This window comes from Ixodes scapularis, unplaced genomic scaffold (genome assembly GCF_016920785.2).
Source record: "Ixodes scapularis isolate PalLabHiFi unplaced genomic scaffold, ASM1692078v2 PGA_scaffold7__128_contigs__length_106722199, whole genome shotgun sequence".
In the NCBI taxonomy this organism is placed as follows: Eukaryota; Metazoa; Arthropoda; class Arachnida; order Ixodida; family Ixodidae; genus Ixodes; species Ixodes scapularis.
Window position 1 is genome coordinate 5,513,327 of NW_024609882.1, and position 24,308 is coordinate 5,537,634.

General features: G+C 46.3%; 1 protein-coding gene and 1 non-coding gene across 2 annotated transcripts in view; both read left to right on the forward strand.

Annotated features, from left to right (window-relative positions):
• The window catches only part of LOC8050794 (ankyrin repeat and sterile alpha motif domain-containing protein 1B), a 69,304-nt gene that overhangs the window by 15,306 nt on the left and 29,690 nt on the right, over window positions 1–24,308 (forward strand). Inside the window, exons 2-7 of the mRNA XM_029977818.4 lie at window positions 5,578–5,821; window positions 15,090–15,361; window positions 15,751–15,848; window positions 15,941–16,042; window positions 18,247–18,430; window positions 18,866–19,055. Of these exons, the coding sequence (XP_029833678.2) occupies window positions 5,578–5,821; window positions 15,090–15,361; window positions 15,751–15,848; window positions 15,941–16,042; window positions 18,247–18,430; window positions 18,866–19,055 (1,090 nt within the window). The remainder of the gene's footprint in view (window positions 1–5,577; window positions 5,822–15,089; window positions 15,362–15,750; window positions 15,849–15,940; window positions 16,043–18,246; window positions 18,431–18,865; window positions 19,056–24,308) is intronic.
• On the forward strand, window positions 504–575 carry Trnah-gug. Its single transcript has one exon. It is a non-coding gene; the product is annotated as a tRNA-His (tRNA).

Here is a 24,308-nt window from a genome sequence, read left to right on the forward strand (position 1 = left end):
AGACGGGCCGGTGAATACCTGGGTTCTGGATTGCGTCGTGGTAGTTGTGTACTTCTCGGATGGTATCGTTTTAAAATAAAACTTTGGTGGGGTCCAGTTGGTTCATATCATTTAAAAGCTTAAAAAGAGCGAACTGAACCGCGGACGAAATAAGCAACTCGTGCGGCAGGGGAGAGGCGCCTGTCTTTGGACGTGTTTCCGTGCTTCAGCTCGCGCTTTTTAACCTTCCAACTGATATCGTTTTGGTTTGCTTGTAGTTTAGTTTGAGAGTTTTTCATTTTTGTCTTACCTGACTGCTACAGTAGTCGCGTCCGGTGTGCTTCTGCCACTTTTGTGTGCATAACTGTGCTAAGCCTTTCATTGCGTTTTTTTTTTTTTTTTTTTTAATATGTTGTGGTTTTTAGACATTGAGCATGAGGGCGAAAAAGCAGGAATTTCTGGGGTTGTTATTATATTTTGTTTTCGTTTCATTCTTGATCCTCGATGCAGCGTCCATCGGGCGTGCCGTGATCGTATAGTGGTTAGTACCTTGCGTTGTGGCCGCAATAACCCAGGTTCGAATCCTGGTCACGGCAATGTTTTTTTTTTTTCGTGATTTTTGTTTTGTTTTGTTTTATTTTGAGCGTTAGACATGCATGGAGACAATGCTTTCGGTTTTTTTCCGGTGTCGAGCATTATCACCGCCGACGCCGGCGGCCTGACAAACGCTGCGAGCCAAGTACGTGGGTCAAATAATCGCTCCTGTTTTCTACTTTATTATTATTATTATTTTTTTATGCGGATACAGTCAACAATGCCTCGTTCTGAGTAAGGAAACATAGCCGGGATTTCTCGGCTAGTTGTCCTTAAAGTGGCGGTGCAACGACTTTCGGACTGTCGCCAATTAACTGCGGAAATTAATCTGTGTCACCTGTGGAACGAAGAACAGAAAACCGTATTTTCTGAACCATGTTGAATAAACCTGAGACTGGGGCAAAAATGAACATAAAAGTCGAAGGAACAGAAAGGGACAGGACAGGTTTACTCAACATGGTTAACATTTACCAGCTCGCCTTACTATTTGATCTCGTATTTTCTTGCGAGCGCTAATTTTTATTAAAAAAAAAAAAAAAAAAAAAGGAACAAATCGATGGTTAATGTGTCTCTCAACTAGGGATGCCGCGAACCTCCCGAAGCTGGGGTTCAAAAGGTTCGAACATTTTCGAACCTCTCAAAGGTTCGAATTCGTAGAGGTCGCAACTTTAGAACGCCGCTGAGGTTTAAATTCGAATAATTCGAAAATGTTAAGGTTTCTGAAAGTTTAAGTTCAAAAATATCAATTTTTTTATTTATTATTATTATTATTATTATTGTTATTTTACAGAGAGTTAGAAATATTTGAAGATTCAGGGTCGAAAAATACGAATATTTCGAATTTTTCAAAGTAAAAGTTTGAAAAGGTTGAAAGTTTCGATTTTAAGTCACCTAGCCTGAATTTCACGAGTGGAAACTAAATTCCGCAGTTTCAAACTAAGTTTTTATAAATTCATAATATATATATATATATATATATATATATATATCGCGAAATGTGCTACATTTTTTACTAAAAACGTTGGCCATTTTTCTTAGGCCGTGAGTATACTCCTTCAAAATTGTAAAATTACCCGAGACTATATTATGAACTTGCACCAGCTCACTTGCGCATTCACATTTTGTTTCTTTCATACTTTTCCCTTCGCAGTCGGAGTGCTAGCTGTGGTACTGACCGTACTACCTGTATTTCTGCTTAATTGTCGTAAATTATAATACAGGCGTTGAATTGGTTGTGATTCTAATGCAATTAAATGCAAGGTGCAAACAAGCAGGACAAGGATAACGGAAATAATCCTTGGAGAAGGGGAACAAGAGGGACAAAGGACAAACACAAATCTTCCAAAACTGGTCGAACGGCTCATCGAAAAGCCCTAAGGCAGTCAGGTGGACGTACTTCCTACTTATTTGCAAACAAGTATAGTAATCTGATTAAACGTCGCCTAAATGCAACACTGGCGTAAGACAACTAAATATGCAGGAGAACGCGTTCACATAAAGGCATCCAGGCTTTCCAAAGAAATTTTAGTTGCTCTGAGCGTTTATTTTCGGCAGGGTGACCCGTGGAAGGGAGAAAACACTGAACACAGGTTCATCACCCGACACAAGTCAGGGTTGAGGAGAAAATCCAACCAGACTAAATCAGGGGACCTCCCGCGGGCTCAATACAGCTGATCAGGTCGCGACCGGTTGTTATCGGGCTAACCAGATTGACGCCTCCGGGAACTTTTCTTCTTCGACGATTGCTTTACAAGTGCGTCATTTATAGCGCGATTATCTAACGGCAAGACTCTGAGTGCAATTTCAACTCCACTTCACACATTGACACCTCGTGTTGTTTATATTTGTTGCCTCGAACCTATTGGGGTGAACCTGGTTCGAACTTCGTCGAACGTTCGTTCATAAGTTCGAAGTTCGTCGAACTGTAGAACTCAACAGGTACGAAAGTTCGAAAATTGTCGAATTTGTTAGCGGAATATAAGTTCGAAAATGTCGAATTTCATAGCGCGAACAATCGTAAGTTCGAAAACAATTGAATTTCTCAGCGCCAAAAATTCGAAAGGTCGAAAATCGTGGCATGTTTTATGTAATAAGTTGGACGTTTCGAAACTACGTCCCTCGAAAGGCGACGTGGAGAGTTGAGAGTAGAGATACCGCGAACTTTTTTTTGCGAACCTGAGGTTCCAAGATCGAACCGAGAGGTTCGAAGGGTTCGCAACGACAGAAAAGACGGCTCGCCACGGGGCTGACGGCGGGGAACAGGGTTTGTTGACTTCCGCGTATCCCCCAGAGAGGCTGTCTCCGTAGTTCCGATAACCGCCACACGCGCCACACGGCTGCAGATCGGCAAATATTTCGTTTCTTTTTTTTTTTTTCTTTTTTGCGATCACGTAGCGGAGTAGCAGTTTATCGGGGCAGGGCGACGCTTTTTTGGTCAGTTGTGCTTGGATAAACAATATAAATATTCCAAACTGCCAATTCTTTGAATGTTAAAATCGTTGCACTACCCCTTTAATAACACCTCGCATCCGGAGAATCCATTTCTTCGCGAAGCGGCCTGTTCACGCACTTGCGTTTCCTTATGACACCCTATTAGCCCCGAGAGCGAACACAAGCGTCGCTGCGGTCGCCGCGCCCTGATTGGGTGAGGTGTACCGTGACGTCAGGCCGAGTACCCCGCTCCGCGATCTCGCATCGGGTCGCTTCCCAGCACCAGTTTCCTGGTTTGGCGTTGTGTGCCGCAAGCTCTTCGAGGAGCCGGACTTCGTTTACCCGGTGTACAAGACGTTAAATTAGGCCGATATTAACGTGCTTCCGTACATTTTATAAGCCTGCTTGTCCCTTTTACCTTTAAAATTGGGTTACAAATCCCGAAAACTATCGGCGGAGGCAATTACGCCGATGAACCTCCCCGTCTGTCCACACGACGCAAGGCAATGTTGAGAGGGGTCGGTGAAGCGGTGACGAAAGTGTTTCAGACGCTGGAATTCTGTTCCTTGCATGTTCATGATTTAGGACGATATTACATCCCGCTTTCAAGGCATCTGAAGCCGCCTTTATATCATGGGCCTTTCGGTGGTCGGCAAATTAGCTCGCGACCCCGACTCTGCGCTGCCACTCTGCATGCGCTGGTTTGCAGATGTTTTAAAGGCCCTGCGTCTGATGATCTTTGAAGTGCTCATGAAACAGGGTTGTTTTACATAAATGTAGCTTCTTCCTGAATTAATTATATAGTTTATACGCGTATGCAGGCATATTTCTTAGAGGATTCACAATTACTGGAAATTAGTTTGTATGGTAGCAGCAAAAACGGCCGAATTTCCCCAGTTGCCTCTATGATATGCAGTAAACTGCCCAAAATATGCACAGCAATAGTGCCGTAATTTGGAATGTTTATACTTTTTCCTGACATTCTTTATTCCAGCCTTTGGTATTCTGAAAATACACCGTTAAGTCTGAATTGTCATTTCCATTTAAGAGTCACTGCCGCAGGTCCCCAAAAGCTTCCTCAGCCTCCAAACTCCCTGCAACTGGACTCTCTGACAACAGAGGAAAACAGGAGTAAAAGCAAGCATTCGAACGTCTGTCCAGTGGTAGATGCAGCATTGGTAGCAGAAAATTTGGAACCTGTGAAGGGTGACAGTCTGCGTGAGAAAAGCTTCTGGTACTTTAGCTTAGGACAATTCGATTTAAGTAAAATCTAAATTTTAGGGCTTAATGGACTAATAACGAGCTAGACACCTTAACTTACGTTTGTTGTATATTACTTGAGGATTGATATAAACAAGTCCACAGATACCACCCGTGTAGTCCATTGAAATACTATCCGAATCCAGCAAAGGTCAAGTGCGAGCAATGTATATAATAAATGTTCCTTGTTTGTTTTTTTTACTTTGCCCCTGCACTTGGGCTGTCTTACTTGTGATTCTCTCCCCATGGCCGAGACTGTATTTAGCACGTTGCTCGAGCAGCATGCAGCTTTTCTGCTTCGGCGATCTTGTTTAAAGACAGAGATACAAAAAAAAAAGAGTATACATAACCTGCCAATTCATTCGAACCATCAGCAGCGTTTATTGTGCGAGATGTAAATCTGTAGTGATGCCCCTGCAATTGTGGCCATATTTCTTTATTTTCACATGCCAGCTGTGGTTCATGCGTTGCCTGGCCTGTCAGCCATGCTTAAAATGTTCGTTGAAGTTTCGCCTGTAGCTACAGGCCATACCTCAATAAAGGCGTATATAAAAATTTACACTTCCTACGAAAAGCACGCCAAAAAAAATTAAATAGAAACGAGCGCGCCGACAGCTAGCGTCGTCACAGCGTCCACAGGGCGAGCGGGGCGAGTCGAGGAAAAATTCTCTCCTCGCCGTGACGTCACCCCGGTTCGCCGAAAGGGGGCGCCAGGCGAACTTCTCGGGGGCGTAATCAGAAAGTTTTTGGGGAAGTGTGTGTGTGTTTGGGGGGGGGGGGGGGGGGGGCTCGAAATGCATGTGTATACTACAGGGTGGGCTGGATTTTAGGGGGGGGGGGGAGAGCCGAGGTACCATAAGCCCCCCCCCCCCCTCCCTCGCCCTTCCTTCAGGACACCACTGCCTAGGACCAAGCTCTTGTGATGTCTTACGACGCGGGAGCACACTGGCACGCTGGCGCCATCTATGAGGTGGCCCTGGAACTACATTTCACTAGACCGACGATTTTGCCATATTTGCGAGATCAGACGTACGTCTATGACAAATGGTCGTTTCTAACATTTTCAAGAGGTTTTCGAAGCCAAGAAAGAATGATGCGGCAACAAAATAGGAAATATACGGAAACTCCACGGCTAGCCCGATGGATATCGCCAGTGTGTCTGCTCTCGTCGCAAGAGGTTTTAAGGCACACGGTCCTTCGCAAGTGTGGGAACCAGCCTCAACTGTCCCGCATTCGGGAAGAGCTGAACGGTATCGTCAGATGAAAGGGGAGAACGGGAGTCCATCTGCTCCGTTGCCTTTGGGCGGCTTTCAGCCTGCGGCGCGGTCCGGGCACAAATGCGCACGACCAGAGCGGCTACACGTCGCTGCACCACTCGGCGCTCAACGGGCACCCGGAAATCGTGGCCCTCCTGCTCGACCACGAGGCGTCGGCCAACGTGGTGGACGGCCAGGGCTCTACGCCGCTCCACCTGGCCGCCTGGACCGGCAACACGGACGTGGTGCGCCTGCTGCTCGAAAGGGGCCCGTCGCTGGCCAACGCCAACCACTCCAACCAGGTATAGACCTTTCCATTGCTTATCACCCGGGAAAAACTGCCGAGTCACTGAACTGTGGAAGCATGTGCAGTGTTTGATATGCCGCGCAACAAAGCTACGGCACATGCTCAGAAGGCGTTCCACAGCCCAGCAGACAAAGATGGCAGCGCGCAGAAGGCGATTTTTGCGAAGGTCTATCCGCCCTCTGTCGGCGACCACGGCCACCTGGAAGACAAGGCCTCTCTCCCTATGACGTCGTCACTAGTGGATCCACGCAGTGCCGCCTATAGCTCGCGTCAGCGTCGCCGCCAGCGCGCTTCGCAGCGTCTCACAACGAGTGCGACGCTAGCAGGCGGCGACGCGGAGACGGACGCGTTCTCTCGTCGAGCTTTGGCGTGTTTGCTGCTTGGGGCGGGTCGGGGATCCACTAACGATGACGTCACGGGCGGGCCTCGCCTTCCAAATGGCATTGCCACATCCGGCGGCCATGACGCTGGTTTCGGAAACCGTCGGGGGACACGGCGTTGATCGGACCGAGTCGGCTGTGTGGCCCGGTTTCTAGGCGGCGAAACTTGAATGGTTCGCGTCATCGGGTGGTCTTGAGCTCGTGTCTCCTGGGGTTACGTTCGGCGCAACGTCATCGCTACGGCTGCGACGTCGTCTGCGTACACTCGTCCATGCTGTTCACTTCGTACATCTAGAGAGCCTAGATTGAATTGAAGGTCCATCTCACACCATGGGGGGAGGGGAGGGGAGGGGAGGGAGGGAGGGGGCTTGCGTAGTGACTGTTTCTACGTCCACTTTAGAGCTTTGGAGTTCGGACCGGAAAGTGATCGAAAGTGGCAGTGAAGTAGCGTCGGTGTTCAACAGGCATTTTTAGAAAACAAATGTGCAGTGAACAGCACTTCTTATAACCTTTTAAACAATGTAGAATAAAAAATAAAAAAAAAAAAACTTCTTAAGGTTACATCAGCTTTCACGCTGCACGTAGCGTTTGCTTGGTTGTGCCCCACACACATCGCAGAATGCGGTACCGTTGCTCTTCACGATTTATTTTGCGCGTTTTATTTAGACAAAGGAGCTGAAAGCCATGTTATAACATTTGCAGTTGATTGGAAAATGCGTGTAGCTCGTACAACCGCGCAAGGACCTTTGTTCCCTCGCACCTGCCAAGAAATATCAAGGAGGTAATGTTTACATTCACGACCTTTTATTTGACATCCCCGTCGTTTTGTATATAGAAGAACTTCTGGACGTTATGGTGTTTAAATCGATAGCAACTTTATGTACACTATTTACAGTCAGAAAAGGGACATCGAAGCTAGGCAGAAACGGTTGTAGCCGGCTCGTTCCCCCGCTGCTCGTGCTCATCTGGTCGTGCTCGAGCCTTGGCTTGTTCAGTCCGCTGTTTTGTCGTTTTCTAGACCGCCGTGGAAGTTTTTACACACTGCCCCCAAAATGAACTTTGTTCATTTTACTCTTACTTGGTAGAAACTTCTAAAGGAAAAAGCAGTTGAATGGGTCTTTTTACAAATACTCTGCCGGGTAATCTGATGGTACCAGATCGTATTTTTCCGTCTCTTCCGATAGAAACGTCTTCAACCGTTCCCATCTGCCATCGCTGTCTCGGTAGTAAGTTGTCTTTGATTAGGACAAGGTCTCCGACTTTTATGTTGTGCGTCTTCGAGGTGATGGTTCTTTGCATATTTCTAGTTTCCAGTAAGTATTCTGTTGACCACCTTTTCCAGAATCTGTCCAGAACCTCTTCGCGGTGTTTCCACATTTGAAGAAGTTGATCTGCAGAAGTGTGGGTAACCTCTGTAAGTCCAAGTGTGGGAAAAGATGTCGGTCGTTTTCCCGTGAGGAAATTGGCTGGCGACAATGCCTCTGGTTCTCCTATGTCGTTGTAGACGTAGGTGAGGGGTCGTGAATTTATAACAGCCTCTACTTCTGTCAGTGCTGTTAGAGTTCATCGGAGGTTAGACTCCTGCAGCCAAGGGCTTTTTTCAGCGACAGCTTGACCGAGCGGACAAGTCGTTCGTAAAACCCTCCCCACCATGGAGCCCGTTCGACGATGAATTTCCAGTGAATCTTGAAGGAACTCACTTGATTCGTGACTTCTTCGTCTCTAATAATGTTCCACAGTTTGTGCAGTTCCTTCTTACTTCTTTTGAATGTTAAGGCATTGTCCGTATAAATTATTTGTGGGATGCCTCTCCTTGATATAAATCGTCGAAAGGCGTGTAGGAAGAATGTTGCGGTCATGTCTTCTACGAGTTCCAGGTGTACTGCTCTGGTCACGGCGCAAGTGAATAAGGTTATATAAGCTTTCTGTGAGTTCGGCTTGCTTTTGACGAAGAGGGGGCCTGCGAAGTCAATCCCAGTCACCTCAAATGGATTGGCCTTTGTTACGCGATCGAGAGGTAACGGTGCGGTGACTTCAGAAGCTGCTCTTGAATTGTAACGTTGGCAGATAACGCACTCTTTGATCACCCGTCTCACCAACTGTCGACCAGAGATAATCCAGTAGCGTTCTCTGAGTTGTACAAGAGTATCATGCACTCCGGCGTGGAGGAGTCTTTGGTGTTCTTGAAGCACGATAAGCCGACAGTATCGGTGTTCTTTTGGTAGAACAATTGGATGTCGCTCGCTATAAGATGCGTTGCTGTGTTGTAGTCGACCAGTAGCGCGTAGCAGGCCCTCCTGATCGACGAACAAAGGAACGTCCTTCAGTTTTGATTCCATAGGTAGTTTTTGAGCTCGCTGCGTGCACTTAATTTCTTGTTGGAATGATGCCCGTTGTACTCTTCGAATCCAATACAGCTCGGCTTCGTGAATTTCATCTGTAGTCAGCGGTCCTTTTCGGTCACTCTTGTGTCTCAGCTTGCGAGTGAACCTGAGGATCCAGGCTGTAGTTCGGTGAAGTCGCTGAATTGAACTGTAGTGGTTTTCATCTAGTATGGCCGGTTCAATTGGTGTTACAGTTTGCAAGACGTTCGCAGCTTTTTTCTCTTCCAACTCACAAGGGAATTCTTCCTTTGGTATCGTCCTCGGGGGCCACGTTGCTTCATTCATTGTAATCCAGGTGGGTCCTTTCCACCATAGCTGATTGGTAATTAGTTGCTCGGCAGATATTCCCCGTGTGATGAGATCCGCTGGATTTCCCTTTCCAGGACAGTGTCTCCAGTTTTGGTTTGTTATAGCTTGGATCTCGCGCACTCGGTTCTGAACAAACTGCTTCCATCTGTTGGCGTCTCCAAGGATCCAGCACAACGCAATCATGGAATCCGTCCAAAAATGTGTCTCCTTCCATTTCTCTTGAAAGTGAGTTCTGATGTGATCATAGATTCTTGCAGCCACGAGGCAAGCCAAGAGCTCTAGTCTTGCCAAGGTTACCTTTTTCAGTGGAGCCACTCGTGATTTGCAGAACATAAAGGTTGAACATGTTTCACCTGATATGTCCGTTGTGCACAGGTATGCTACAGCACCATACGCCACAGTGCTGGCATCCGCGAAAATGTGTAGTACCGTTCCTTGTGCTGTTTCAGTCATTTGATTTCTGTAGAACCGTGGTACAGCCACTTGACCCAGAAGGGGAAGTCCTTCACACCATCGATTCCACTCTTCTAGTATATCGTCGGTCAACGGGCTGTCCCAATCGATGTTCATACGCCAGAGTCGTTGGAAACAAAGTTTTGCAAGTATAGTGAAGGGTACCAGCATCCCAAGCGGGTCCTAAATTCTTGCCGTTGTCTGTAATACGGCTCGCTTGGTGTCTGTTCGGTTTTGAGAAAAGTTGACGACGTTGTCCGACGTAAATGACAATACGTCGGAGCTTGGTGTCCACGTGAGTCCAAGTACCTTTACGATACCTGGCAACTCTCCTAGCGATACCTGCTGACCCTGGTCTTCGTTGATTTTCTTTAAAACTTCTGGAGAGTTGGACGACCACTTGTGTAGTTTCATGGAGGCGAGGTTAAAAATTTCATTCGTCTCGGAGTAGATCTGTAGAGCTTGTTCTTCGTTGTCCGCACCCGTTAATATGTCATCAACGTAGATCGATTTCAGAAGTTTCTCAGTGGTTTCAGGGTACTGTGGGTTCATGAGTCTCAGGTGATGTTGGACTGTCGCTGCTAGAAGAAAGGGACTCGACGTCGTGCCAAAGGGGACTCTCGTCATTCTCCAGATTTCGATTTTCGGAAGTGGATGTTCTGCCTCTGGCTTGCTTTCAAACCACAGGAAACGCAAGGCATCTCTGTCCTTGCAGTTGATGGAAATCTGTAGGAATGCCTTCTCGATATCCGCGACGAGAGCAATTTTATGTGTCCTGAAGTTTAGAAGTAGCCCCACTAAGTCAGCATTCAGATTTGGGCCGCTCTCTAGGTTTTCATTTAAGGACTTCGATCGATGGCCGTGCGAAGAAGCATCAAAAACTACGCGGAGCTTGGTTGTTCGACTTTCCTTGACTACTGCTTGATGTGGCATGTAGTAGGTGACACCGTCACTGTCTTCGCTTTCTACTTTCTCGGCCATACTCTCTTTTTCATATTTTCTTATGACTGAGTCATACGCAGACAGGATATTTTCATTACGTCTGAGCCTTCTGGTGAGCTGCATCAGTCGTTTTTCAGCACCTTCCTTATTGTTCTGTAGGTGTACCAAAGGCTTCCAAGGAAGGGATACCTCGTAACGTTCTCCGTTGCTCGTTATCGTTTCTTCGAAGGACGTTAGTACGGAGTTGTTCGAATTATCGCATTCGTCTTGCTTGACTCCTATAGCTTCCAGATCCCAGAATTTTCGTAGAATGTTTTCGGTGTTCCGCGTTATCGCTGACGTCTTGAGTGCGACCGTTTGGGAGTGTTGTAACACCGTGGAGCTTAGGCTCATGGGACCGTGCACAGTCCATCCGAACGACGTCTCGATGGCCTTGATATTGCCGTTGAGTTTCGTGACTTGTCCAGTTACAAAATCCCAATAATGTTCAGCGCCTATTAAAATGTCAATATGGTTGGAATTGTCGTCGTTAGCGATAACCGCGATCGCATAATTCAGCTGACGTAGCTCCTGTATGACGTTGTTATCCGGTTCTGGCAGTCGTTGATCGCAAATTATGCTAGTTTCAAGAGCCTCAAGGTGGTAAGTATGTCCATCGTGTTTGCTTTGCAGAGTAATCAAGACCCTTCGAAAGTTCTTCTCCTGGTTATGTCCACCGAAATACCCTACTGCAAGTCGTTCGCTTCCCACAACTTTGCAGCCCAGTCTCCGAGATAAGTCTTCGGTTATAAAGGATCTCTGGCTACCGCCGTCAAACAATACTCTCGCCATCGCTTTGTTTTTGGTTCCAGAAGCCCACGCTTCGGCCGTTTGTAACAGCACTATCCTTTGGTCCGAAGTCTCAGTCGTTGATTTTAGCTGTAACGGAGCTGTGCTAGCGACATTCTTTTGTCCGCCGTTCTTAAATTTGGGGTCGCACATCGTGGAAGCGTGTCGGCCTCGGCAGTGCCTACATGTGATTCTTCTTCGGCAGTTCTTAGACATGTGGTTCACAAGGGTGCAGCGGAAACACCTGCCGTGTTTCTGTAGCATCGTCTTCTTTTGTTCCAGCGAAACTGTGGAGGTGCACTCTTCCGTCTTGTGTTCTTTAGATTTGCAAATGAAGCACGGTGTTCTGAGATCCGTTTGTTGAAGTAGTGCAGACGATGATGGTTTAAAATTGTTCTGCTTATCAGGATACCTTTTACCTCCTGCCAGTGCATTCGTCTTTTTTGTCAGAGGGTGCTCCAATCTCGCAGGAGTATACGTTTGTTCTCGACTTTCGATTTCTACCTTCAAGGCTTGGAGTAACGATGTTAGCGCTGCAGGCTGTTCTCTAGGAACTCGCGCTCGCGCTCCTTCCTCATTTTGTTCTTGGGCGTTACCTTCTTGTCGAATCGCCTCTCTGTTATAGTGAAGCATTATCTCTGAAGGAAGGAGCCTCACGAGGAGATGATGTAGCATCGAAGAGTAAGATTCTTCACTCACCCCGAAAGACTTGAGTCCACGTACATGGGCCTGCACATTATCGTAAAGACCTCGAAGCCCACGTACGTCTTGTGCAGAAGGTACCGGGTTAAGGTCAAGTAGCTTTTCCATATGATCTTGTATGAGCCGTTTCTCGTTGCCGAATCGGCTAATAAGGATGTCTACTGCATCCTTGTAGCAGATGGACGTTGATGGGAGTCCGACGATGGCTGCAGCGGCTTCTCCCGTTAGCGAAGTTCTCAAGTAATTGAACTTGTCGCAAGCTGTTAGTGCCTCGTTGTGATGAACCGCTTGCTGAAATTGCTCCCAAAACGGTTGCCATTGTCGTTGTTGGCCGTTAAACTTGAGAAGCTCCAGTTTGGGAAGCTTTACCTTTAAGGTACTCGTCGGTTCTCCAATTCTTGCACTGTTTCCAGGGTTTGTTGTTTCGGTTGGGGTTCGTTGTTGTAGAGTTCGGATTGAGTAGTCCAACCTGAGCCAGGTAGGTGACGGCGCGGTCGTTGTACTCGAATGCCCGGGTGTATTCTTGTTCCGCGTCGTCCCCCAGAAAAGGCTCGATGTCGACATCTGTTTCGGTCATTTGGGTATGCAGACTACCCAATCGCTGCCTGAGGATTTCGATGTCCCGTTCGATGATCGGATCACGTTGAAGAGCAGCGTCGATGTCTGGTATCAGCCTTGTCAGTTGGCTTCGTAGGGCCTTTCGTTTCAGTTTCAGACGATCCATGAGTAGTCGTCAGCCGTGGCTTGAATGGAACGTATCAGTAGTCCTGCGTTAGTTGCTGAAGATTCGGTAGTTCCCTCGTCCAGGTTCCTCTCGTTGCGTCTCGTTCCCGGGTTTCGGCACCATATAGAAGAACTTCTGGACGTTATGGTGTTTAAATCGATAGCAACTTTATGTACACTATTTACAGTCAGAAAAGGGACATCGAAGCTAGGCAGAAACGGTTGTAGCCGGCTCGTTCCCCCGCTGCTCGTGCTCATCTGGTCGTGCTCGAGCCTTGGCTTGTTCAGTCCGCTGTTTTGTCGTTTTCTAGACCGCCGTGGAAGTTTTTACATTGTAGTTAACCCGCTCGTTATACACGAATCAAACAGAAAATGTAAACTAAACGAAGAACTCACGAAATTCGGTTAAAAGCAGGGCGGGAGCCGGATGCAAAGCGAGACTGCAACCACACGAAGACGCGCTTTGCACGATATGGAGGCACACAAGGCGTGCCGAATTTTTCAGTGCTACGTAGTGTACTCACTTACATTTGTTACGTGCAGGCAGGACAGAGGGATATCCAGCTCGCCTTTGTTGTAGATTAAACAAAATGAAGTTAGGCGCATGTGACATGCGAGCTCAGAACGCTCGGAACATCGCCGCCGGGCGTGTCACGTCTGAAACCGAAACTTCTTAGGCACGCAATACGTGGATCTGTCAAAACGATCACCACGACACCGACAACATCATCAGAAACTAAACAGAACGAAACCTCGGAACGGCTACCACTGCGACTGCTGCATTGGAGGGGACGTCGAAATAATAAACTCACTATGTTGACGTCTTACGGAAGTGGCTTCACAGACGCCGAAATAAATTTTGAGATATTTTGACGGTGGATGGATGGATGGATGGATGATGGATGGATGAATACGGCTGAGCCCTTTGGATCGGGCGGTAGCTTACGCCACCTAGCCATTTTGTTTTACCATTTAAGCTTAGAATATTTAAATGTGAAATCTATATTCACTTCGCAGTGCAAAGAAAGTGAGGCTATGAAACCCCCTTGCCATCAGTGATTAAGAAAATACCTAGTTTTCTCTCGATTTCTGCCACCATTCACTTAATCTTTGCTTGGTAATCTCTACAGTCGAAATAGTCACTGCCGTTTGCAATGCTGGCGGACGCCTCCCGCGGAGATTGGTCGCAAGTGCGCATGCGCGGCGTTGTCGCGTGGCGGAGGAACAATCGTGCAGGGAGGCGGAGCCGGTTGCAGACGATCGACGTTTTTGCCACCACCTGGTAGCAGCTCGTATTGCAAACGCAGTTCATAAAGCACGTGGCCCCCGATCGAGCAGTTGGCGTAACACCTCCGGAGTGAGGGGCCGTCTGGGGGCAGACACCTTGTCGAAATGCGGGGTTAGAACCCGACCCACTTACCGGTACGGAACTCGGAAGGGGACCGGGCCCGACAGCCTCCGAGTGGCAACCGCCGTTTCACCATGGGTACACCGAAGGGTCCAAGTGACCCAACGAAACGTGGCCCGACACTCTGTGCCAGACTTGAACGTAACTTATGCGGAATGATTCGCCGATGTTGGAAGAGGGGGTCGGATGAGGCAGTTATTCCCATGGCTGGACAGCATTCACGTTGACACTAATCCAGTGGGTTGTAACGTGTAGCCTCCTCTATACTCACAAAGCCTGGCAGTTCGACGACGGAGCCATAGGGTGCCCGGTCGCAGATTTGGAGCGCGAGGATCGGGTAGCACAGAACATCAACGAGCCAATTCTCGGGGAACCTGGACGTCAGCGGACAGCGTTCACAGCGGTTCGGGACCACGCCAGTCACGTGACTCTCCTCTCATCCGTTGTCTGCCGCTCCACCTTTTCCATTTCGGCGGCCGCTTATCGTGGCATTCTGCCAGGCTTTGTCAGCATATTAGAATATAGAATTTAGATAGAGTATACTCTATCGGTTTGCTTTCTTACCTGGTACTCATTAACTTAGCTTAGACACTTTTTTTGTACCTTGTGCAAGTCTGTTGAGGGCTCTCGCATGGAGGTTTTTTTTTAAAGTTCCTTTACAGCTTCTACCACCTTCTCCTGCATAGAAAGTCTCTAAACGAGGCTTGGAAATAAATGCCTTTCGGCGCCGTGACAACGTGCCTGAGGAATTAGCTTGTAGACGGCACTAAACGCTTTTCGAACGTCGTAACTATACTTCGTTTCACCTTACGGCCTGCCACAGCGGATGCTACGAGTTATATTGGAGCCAATGCGAGGCCGTGTGAGTGTCTCGTGACCTTGGAGAGGATGCGCAGTGACGGGAGGAGAGAGTATCACATGGCTACGTTCACAGGGCTGGATTCGCTAGGATGCCTCGTAGCGTCCGCTGCGGTCTCACATAAGGTGAAACGGAATATAGCTGCATGATCATTTTGCCTAGCGACTGAGGTGACTCCCTGTTGACGCTCGCTCGCTGGAGTCGGCGCTCCGACGACTCGTCTTCGAAACGAGGTCGGTGGCTGGACGCCGAGGCGGTTGCTTTTCGGGCCCCAGGAACAGGAGACGGCCCTGCACTTCGCGGCCCAGTACGGCCACGCGGACGCCGTGGCCCTGTTGCTGTCGCACGGCGCAGAGCCGGGCCTCCGCAACGTGCGCGGGGAGAGTCCCCTGGACCTGGCTGCTCAGTACGGCCGCCTGGAGAGCGTGTCGTTGCTGGCCGGTGCCCAGGCGCACTCGCTGCAGAGGCTGGCCACGCCGCACCACTCGCCCCTGCACCTGGCCGCCAGGAACGGGCACCGACAGGTTGTGCGACTGCTGCTTGACAGGTAACCCCCCTTCCCCCCTTCCCCCCCCCCCCCCCCCCCCCCCCACACACACACACACATACACTCCGAGCTCCTCACGTGAGGCGCTGGCTGTGGAACGCGCAGGCCTGATTTGCCTGATTCGCACACAGCCAGTTAACCCTAACCACCGCAAGGTTGAGGGACCGTTTATGTTCGCCAAATAAAGTTCCTGATGTGTAGCTTTAACCGTCATTTCGAGTTGTACATAGAAAGGGTGGTGCAGTGTCATCACCTCTGGGATGTTGTCATATCTGACGTGCACTGTATTGACTTTTTCTAGAAGTGTCGTTAGCGCTATAATTTCTCGGTGTCATTTCGACACTCTCGAATGTTTTGTGCGAGATGGAGGTGTTTGCCGTGTCCGACAGGGGTTTTCCCGTCAACTGCCGGACGGATGGCGGTACCGCCCTGCACGAAGCGGCGACTTTCGGCAAGTTGGACGTGGTGCGACTGCTGCTTGACTACGGTACGTGGACGAGGAGGCACGTGGGCTGGGGCCAGATGCACGGCGACTCGGCTTCCGCTTGAGATAGCGCTCTTCTGTGTCCCGAGCCGCAGGTGTGGACCCGGATCTGAGAGACGCTCAGGGCCGAAGGGCCACCGATGTCCTCGAAGAACTGAACACGGGCATCGCGAAGCAGGCGAGAGACATGATACGCGGTACGTTTGCCTGCTCTCAAGTGCCTGCTTGGGGCGGTTCTGCGATCTGAACCTCTGACCTCGTCTGGGAGGACGGGGTCCCCGCGATTCTCCCAAGCTGAGATCGGTTTTGATTTCGTCACTCCAGCCAAGTTTGGGATGCTCAGAATGAACTAGTATTCGTGTTTATAAACGTGGAACTTTGTTTACACGCAATGGCGAAAGATGCATTCGCGAACTCTGTTGTTCCTAGTTCGTCTGTCCATTATACAACCTGGTTCACAGTGGGCCACGGGACCAGGGCCCGTTTGCTCGAAGCACTAACCGCGGCTAAAGTTAGCCGCAGTACCTAGGACAGGGATTTTTAAATCACGTGACTGGCTCGGTAGGGACGCGGGGAAACATGGCGGCGCCCCAGCGAGTGAGCGCCGCTCGCTTTGGAAATAATATGTCGTTGTAGCTGCAATATCGGGCGCGATAGTCAGCAACGAATGGTGCAGGAGGCTTTCGCTTTGCTTTACCTCACTTAAACCGCAAAGCATGGGCAATAACATCGCAGCAATTTTTAGATAGTCTTTCGATTCTGGGCATTCTTAAGCCTAAATGAACGCGATAATTGTCGGCATGGCAACGTCTTTGGAAAGCGGATTGCCTTGACTCAATCGGCCGGGTATTGAAAGCACACAAAAGCAGACAGCGTCCCAACAGACTTTCTTCTAAATTATCCAAGCATCGCGAGGAGAACGCTGGAAGTGTAATTCTACGGTCCACGCGCGCTGGCCTTCCTATTATAAAGGATTCCAAGTAAAAAATCATAATAAGGCTTTAACGAACGCGGGTGCAAGGCAAAATTTGTTTTATACTTTTTTGCTTTAGAACGGTTACTAGCAGACGCCAGCACGTGCGACGCGTGCAACTACAGTCGTAGCATGCACCTCGGTGCTTGGATAATTTAGAAAAAAGGTATGTTGGGACGCTGTCTGCTTTTGTGTGCTATCAACAATCCGCTTTCCAAAGTCGTTGACATGCCGACAATTATAGCGTTCATTTAGGCCTAGGAATGCCCAGAATCGAAAGACTAACTAAAAAACGCGGCGATGTTATTTCCCATGCTTTGCGGTTTAAGTGAGGTAAAGCAAAGCGAAAGCCTCCTGCACCATTCGTTGCTGACTATCGCGCCCGATATTGCAGCTGCAACGACATATTATTTCCAAAGCGGGAGGCGCTCACTCGCTGGGGCGCCGCCATGTTTCCCCGCATCCCTACCGAGCCAGTCACGTGATTTAAAAATCCCTGTCCTAGGTACTGCGGCTAACTTTAGCCGCGGTTAGCGCTTCGAGCAAACGGGCCCAGATGCGATGTTCGCGTAGCTTTATTATGATACATGGTTATTTTCCTGACTTTCTCACGCCAGCTTTTAAATAACTTCACTCTTGTCCATCGGTGTGAACCATTACCTCTGGGGGCTGGGCCTCTGGGGTCCAAGCGTCCAGTAGACCACTGGACATTTGACTCGCATTTGGTACGATGCGCGACATCCGCACAGTGTGTAGTTTCACGTCTTTCTTCTGATCATTGAACTAACGTGGCCCAAGGGTCCTACCTGTTAGCCCTAGCTGGACCTCTGCTCCACTTGGGGCCGGAGTTGCAGTAGATCAGTGAGCTCTTGTTCCAGGTAGGGTGTGGACATGAAATGTTCCCGCAGTCTTGTCTCGATAGAAGACTATTTGCCTGGCTTAGCCTCATGCGGATTGTTGAGCTGTATTCTGCCTAATAATCCGGCCTGACATCCTAGACCAGGAGTCTCCAAACTTTTTGGCTAAGGGGACGGATTAGGGATCTGTCGCGGTCTTTATGGCCGAGAACAAAAATATAACTATAAACGAGGAAGCGCTAAATAAATAAACCTAGACAAGCATTCTTGTAAGGACCGCGTACAGTCGGGGGCCGGTCGAAAGACATCCGCGGGCCGGGGTTTGGAGACTCATGTCCTAGACCGTTGCGCCACATAAGGCCCAGAGGCCCATTTGACCACTGGGCTATACACACTGTCTCGTCTGGTTAGATGGCTACTTTCTTCGCATTTTCTAGCCGAGTGTTCAGACCGTGGCGCGTCCATCGCGTAGGTATGCCATGTCCGCGGCATGGTCGGCTCTTCTCTCGGTCCTTCTCTCTCACGCGGACCGTTTGGGAAGTGTTCTGAGCGGGATTCTCCCTGTGGCCAGAGCGCGCGGAGGCGGACAGCGGCGGCTCGGCCGACGCCAGCCCCCGGTCCATCAGCCCTCCTCCGGCGTTCGCGAGTCCCGCTGCCCGGCAGGGACTGCCCCGGAGGAACTCGGCGGGGCTCGGGTCGCCGGACCTGCTGGCCGACATGGCGGCCGCCAGGCACGCCAAGAGGCCCTCGCTCGGGTGAGCCCCGCGCCGAAGGAACGCTCTTCGTATGCGGCCTCCTGGACAGCGTGTGCTAATCATTGGGCGTATGAACCGACACGAATCGATTTCTATATCGAGTCGTTCTTTTTACTTTCGTTGTTTTTGTGTTTAATTGGAGCTCGTCAGAATGTTTAGCCACGTCATCTCAGAAAGAAATCTGAAACGTGTCACCGCGGAAAGAAGAAAATGGCGAATTCTTCTGTCGACAGACGACGTGCGGCTCGCGTCGGGTTAGCTGACACAGGAGTAAGCCGTCTCTTGAACCGTCTGCTAATTTTCGCGTAAATGAATAAAAACGGAACAGAGAAAAAAAAAAATCCTTCTCCGTACTTTTTTTGGCGATGGCTCGAGGCAATTGATGCACCGACACAATAACATGGAGTGAAATGAGGGGCGTCCGTCCCGTCGCAGGGACGTGGCCCGCGTGTCCCTGCGGGCCCACGAGGAGCGCCCTGGCGGCCCGCTGGTGCTGAGCTTGAGCCCCGGCGAGCTGGCCCAGGTGCCGCCGCCAGCCTGCTTCCAGGTCAGGTCCGACGAGGACGGACACTGGGCCGGCAGCGGCTACCTGCCCATGGCGTCCCTGCAGCAACCCAAGCCGCAGGTAGGCGCTGGCGTGCACCTAGCCGTCCCTTGCCGTCGCCGTTCACCGCTCGAAACGAGCGCGGTTTGCGACCCGTTTTCCGGACAGCGGAGTCTACGGCCCACGCGCCGTAAACACCAGTACTCCCGCAAAACAAAAAGCACACACATTTAGAGACTGTACGCGTATATAAACAACTACATAGCTTCTTTTTTTTTTGTATTTTATATACCCTACTTATATATACATATATTACAGTGAGAGCTGTTGTTGGCAGGGTTTCGCAGCGTATCCAGGGGTGTTTTCTGTAATCCGTGCCACGACGTCAAACTGTCACGTGACAAGCTCAAACAGTAACCTTTTCCCCTCTCCCCCAATTTAATCCGAGTGCCATCCAATTTAATTCAAACGCCTTCCAATTTAATCTTTGTGCTGCACAATTTAGTCCCGGCGACGGTGAATTTAATCCACAATATACATGCGCTTATATTTCTTTAGTGGTCGCATTTCGCTTACCCTTTCGATAACTAAAGTAATTGTTTAGTATGATTTTGTTTGGGACAACTGATGTTTTGAACAGTGTTTCGATTACTTGGAGTTATATAGTCGCATGATTGACATAGCTTGATTGATATATTGGTTACTCTTTTGGGAACCTCTCTTCTTAGTGGTGCACTCGACTTTCATTCAGCTGAATTGACCTTTTGTTGACCCTTTCTCATTAGTTTGACATATTGATACAATTCAGATGATAAAAGTGCAATAGACTTTTTGCTCTATTACCCACGCATCAAGGAGAATGCAGGGATTGGTGTTCCACGGGCTGCAAGTACTGGCCTCAGCAGTAGTAAATCTTCTAAAGCAAAAACCTAAAACAAAAGGCATCTTGCACGCGCCTTCGTCAACGCTTTATTCTGGTTATTTACTTCGAATCTTTTATACCGGGAAGGCGTGCGCGTGTGGCACGTGGAACACCAAGCCCTGCATTCTCCTTGATGCTTGGGTAATATGGCAAATTGTTTATTGCAATTCGTGATTACTCTTTTGATTACTTCACACTATTTTGACACTTCTGGCTTTATCTAAAGCTTAAGGAGGTATGGCTTGCAATTTTAATTACTTCAACCCATTAAAGCACGAATTACAAGATTAAAGTTCCACAAACATTTTGGATTACTCCCTCGATTACTTTGAGGAATTATTGACAAAATTGTGACTCTGTAAAAGCTCATTTGACCTTCTGATTACCTTTTGGTTATTCAGGTATCTTTGACACAAATAACTTTATAGAAACAAAATTTTCGTTACTCAGTCGATTAATTTGAAATAAAATTGCCAAATGCGACTACATAAAAGTTTGGTTAAGATTTTGATCACTCCTGTGATTACTCCGCGTTACTATTCACTCAATTGACTTTACTATAACTCATCTAACTTGGATACTTTTTACCTATCCTGGATATATTAGTCGCACAACTGAGTTTATATCAGCATTATTGACATGTTGGTTACCTTGAGTAACTAGACCTATCTGACTTTATATTGGTCTAATTGACATAATCTTCACTTTAATTATTACTTTGAGCTTTTATTCAACCGAGTGATTTATTTTTACCTCAGTTACCATTTTGATCACTTTTTTATTACTAGTTTGATTCGGTCTAATTGACATCACAATTACTCTTGACATTACTTTGAGTAAATTATAGACTAACCGATTTATCATGACCGCGAGTCACATTATAATTACTATTTTTGTTACTTCGAGTAACTATTGACCCAATTGACTTAATTCGCCCTAATTTACATCTTGATGACTTGATTACTTTCAGCTAATATTCAGCAATTGATATGTTATAAACTTAATTCATCTGGTGATTAGTAGTTCGGTTTCTTCGAGTTACTATTTACTCAATAGGCTTTATGTTGGCTTATTGACGTTCTGGCGCCTCTGTAATTACTTCGAGTTATTATGCAAATAGTTCATCTATGATTAGCTCAATTCACAATATTATAACTCTTAACTACCACAAGTTACTTTTGACCCATAGATTTTTCTTTTGATTACTTTCAGAAAATATTCAGCCAAATTATTTATTATAAGCTCAGGTGACATTATGATTGCTCTTTTGATTACTTTGAGTTACTATTGACCCAGTCAACTTTAATTTGGCCTAATTGGCATTTTGGGCACTATTGATTACTTTGGGTTCCTATACCACCTACTCATCTATTACAAGCTCAATTCACATTATTATTACTCTTTTGATTACTTCGAGTGATTTTTGACCCATCTGACTTTAATTCAGCCTAATTGACATTGTGATGACCGTTTTGATTACTTTGAGCTAATATTCAATGAATTGCAATATTATGAGCCCAATAGACATGGCGATGATTATTCTGATTACTTCAAGTTGCATTTGACCAAATTGACTTTTATTCGGCCTACATGACATTTTGATGACTTGATTAGTGAGCTAATATTCACCCAACTGACTTATTAAAAGACTTGTTGACATTATGATCACTCTTTTGACTACTTTGAGTTACTATTGACTCAGTTGACTTTATTTCGGCCTAATTGACATTGTTATCACTGCTTTGATTACTTTGAGCTAATGTGAAACCGATGGATTTATTATGAGCCAGACATGAGGATTACTATTTTGATTACTTTGACTTACTATTGACCCCATGGACTTTAATTTGGCATAATTGACATTTTAGTGACTCTCCTGATTACTTAGAGTTATTATATCACCAGTCGATCTATTTTGAGCTCAGTTCACATTTTTATTACACTTTTGATTACTTTGAGTTATTTTGACCCATTAAACTATAATTTGGCCTAATTCGCATTCAGTTACACTTTTGCTTACTTTAGGCTAATAGTAGCGAGACCATAGTTGGTTGAATAGCTCAAAGTAATCAAAACGTTATTGCAGTGTCAATTAGGCCAATAGTGACTCGAAGTAATCAAAAGAGTAATAATCAAGAATGGGATTTGAGCTGATAGATTAATTGGTGGTATAATAACTCGAAGTAATCAAGAAAATCACCAAAATGTCAATTACACCGAATTAAAGTCTAATGGGTGAGTAGTAACTCAAAATAATAAAAAAAGTAATCGTAATGTCAACTAGTACCTCATTATAAATTAAATGGTTGAATATTAGAACAAAGTAATCAAGAGTCAACACAATGTGACATAGGCCGCATTAAAATCAATCAAGTCAAAAGTAACTCGAAGTGATAAAAAAGTAACATTACTGCGAATTCCGCTCATAATAGTTTAGTTGGTTGTATACCTTGAAGTAATGAAATATAGTCACTAAGATGTGGCCGAATTAAAGTTCGATGGGTCAGGTAACTCAAAGTAATCAAGAGAAACCATAATGCCTACTAGGCTTATAATAAATCAATTGGTTGAATATTTGCTCAAAGTAATCAAGAGCCATCAAAATGTAAAGGCCGAAGTCTGTTGTGTCATAAGTAAGTTAAAGTAATCAAGAGTAATATTAAAGTGATTTGAACCCGTAATAGATCAACTGGCGATATAATAACTCCATGTAATCAGGAGAATCACCAAAATGTCAATCATGCCGAATTCAAGTCTATTGCATCAATAGTAACTCGAAGTTTAAAAGTCATCATCAGGCTTATTGGGCTAATAATAATTAAATTGGTTGAATATTAGCTTAAAGCAATCAAAACAGTCATCACAATGCCAGTTAGGCCGAATTAAAGTCAGCTGGGTCCAAAGTATCTCGAAGTAATCACTAGAGTAATAATAATGTGTAATAAGCTTGTAATAGATGAACTGGTGCATGGCATAGGGACCCAAAGTAATTTGGAGTCCCCAAAATCCCAATTAAGCCGAATTAAAGTTAATTGAGTCAATAGTAACTCAAAGGAATAAAAAGAGTAATCACAATGCCAATTGAGCTCCGAATAAATAATGTTTTAGAATATTACCTTAGTAACCAAAAGAATCATCATAATGTCAATTAGGCTAGTCTATGGGTGAAAAGTAACCCTAGTAGTCAAAAGAGTAATATTATTGTGAATTGAGCTAATAATAAATGAATTGGTAGCATATAAGACCTCGAAGTAATCAAGAGAAGCACAACAATGTAAATTAGCTGACATAAAGTCTATTGAGTAAATAGTAATTCGATGTAATCAAACTATTAATCAGAACATCAGTTAACCTTATAACAAATCAATTGGTTGAATTTTAGATAAAAGTAATCTAGCCATCAACATGTCAAATAGGGCGAGTTAAAGTCCATTGGGTCAATAGTAAATCGAGGTAATCAAAAGAGTAATCATAATATGACTCGTGGTCATGATAACTCGCTTAGTCTGTCATTTACTCAAAGTATTAAGAGTAATTATGATGTCAATTAGGTCGAGTCGACCTCCATCGGGTCAGTAGTGAGTGGAAGTAATAAACAAAAGTTATCAAAATGGTAACTGAGCTGAGAAACAATCACTCGGTGGTATAAAAGCTCGAAGTAATAATGAGAGTGAGGATTATGTCAGTGAGACCAGTATAAAGTCGGATAGGTTAGTTACTGAAAGGTGTCAAAACTGGTGATATTAACTCAATTATGTGACTGATATATCGGGGAAAGATAAAAAGTAACCACTAAGCTAATTGAGTTAATTTAGGGTCGGGTGAATTGTAACACGGATTAATCCAAGGACTAATCAAACTCGCCATGGTCAAAATTAGGTCAAAGTCATCAACGTGGTAACGAAATGTTGGTTTCTATAAAGTTGTTTGTTCAATAATAGCTACATAACCAAACAGAAATCGGAATATCAAATGAGCTCCTACAAAGTTATATTTTTGTCAATAATCTCTCGAAGTAATCGAGAGAGTAATAAAAATGTTCGTTAAACTTTTATTATGTAAATTGTGTTATTAGTAGGTGGAAGTGATTAGAAGTGGAAGCGATTTTAAGTCAGGGGTGTCAGTAACAGCGAGAGGTAGTAAAAAGAGTAATCACAAATTGCAGTTGTACTTATATCATCTGAACTGTTATTAAGGGATACTACAACGAAATTTCGGTGCTCATTTTTTCGTGTATATGTGTTCAAAGGAGCAGTATCACATCGAACATACATCTTGTTAAAAAAGTCTCGAAAAGGAATTTTAAAACGAATTAAACGATTAGCAAAGAGCACCTGGTGGATGTCGCTAACGCCTCGCTTGTAATGCCCGTCTAGGAACCTTGACAGCTAGTGACGGAGATTGTCTCGCCT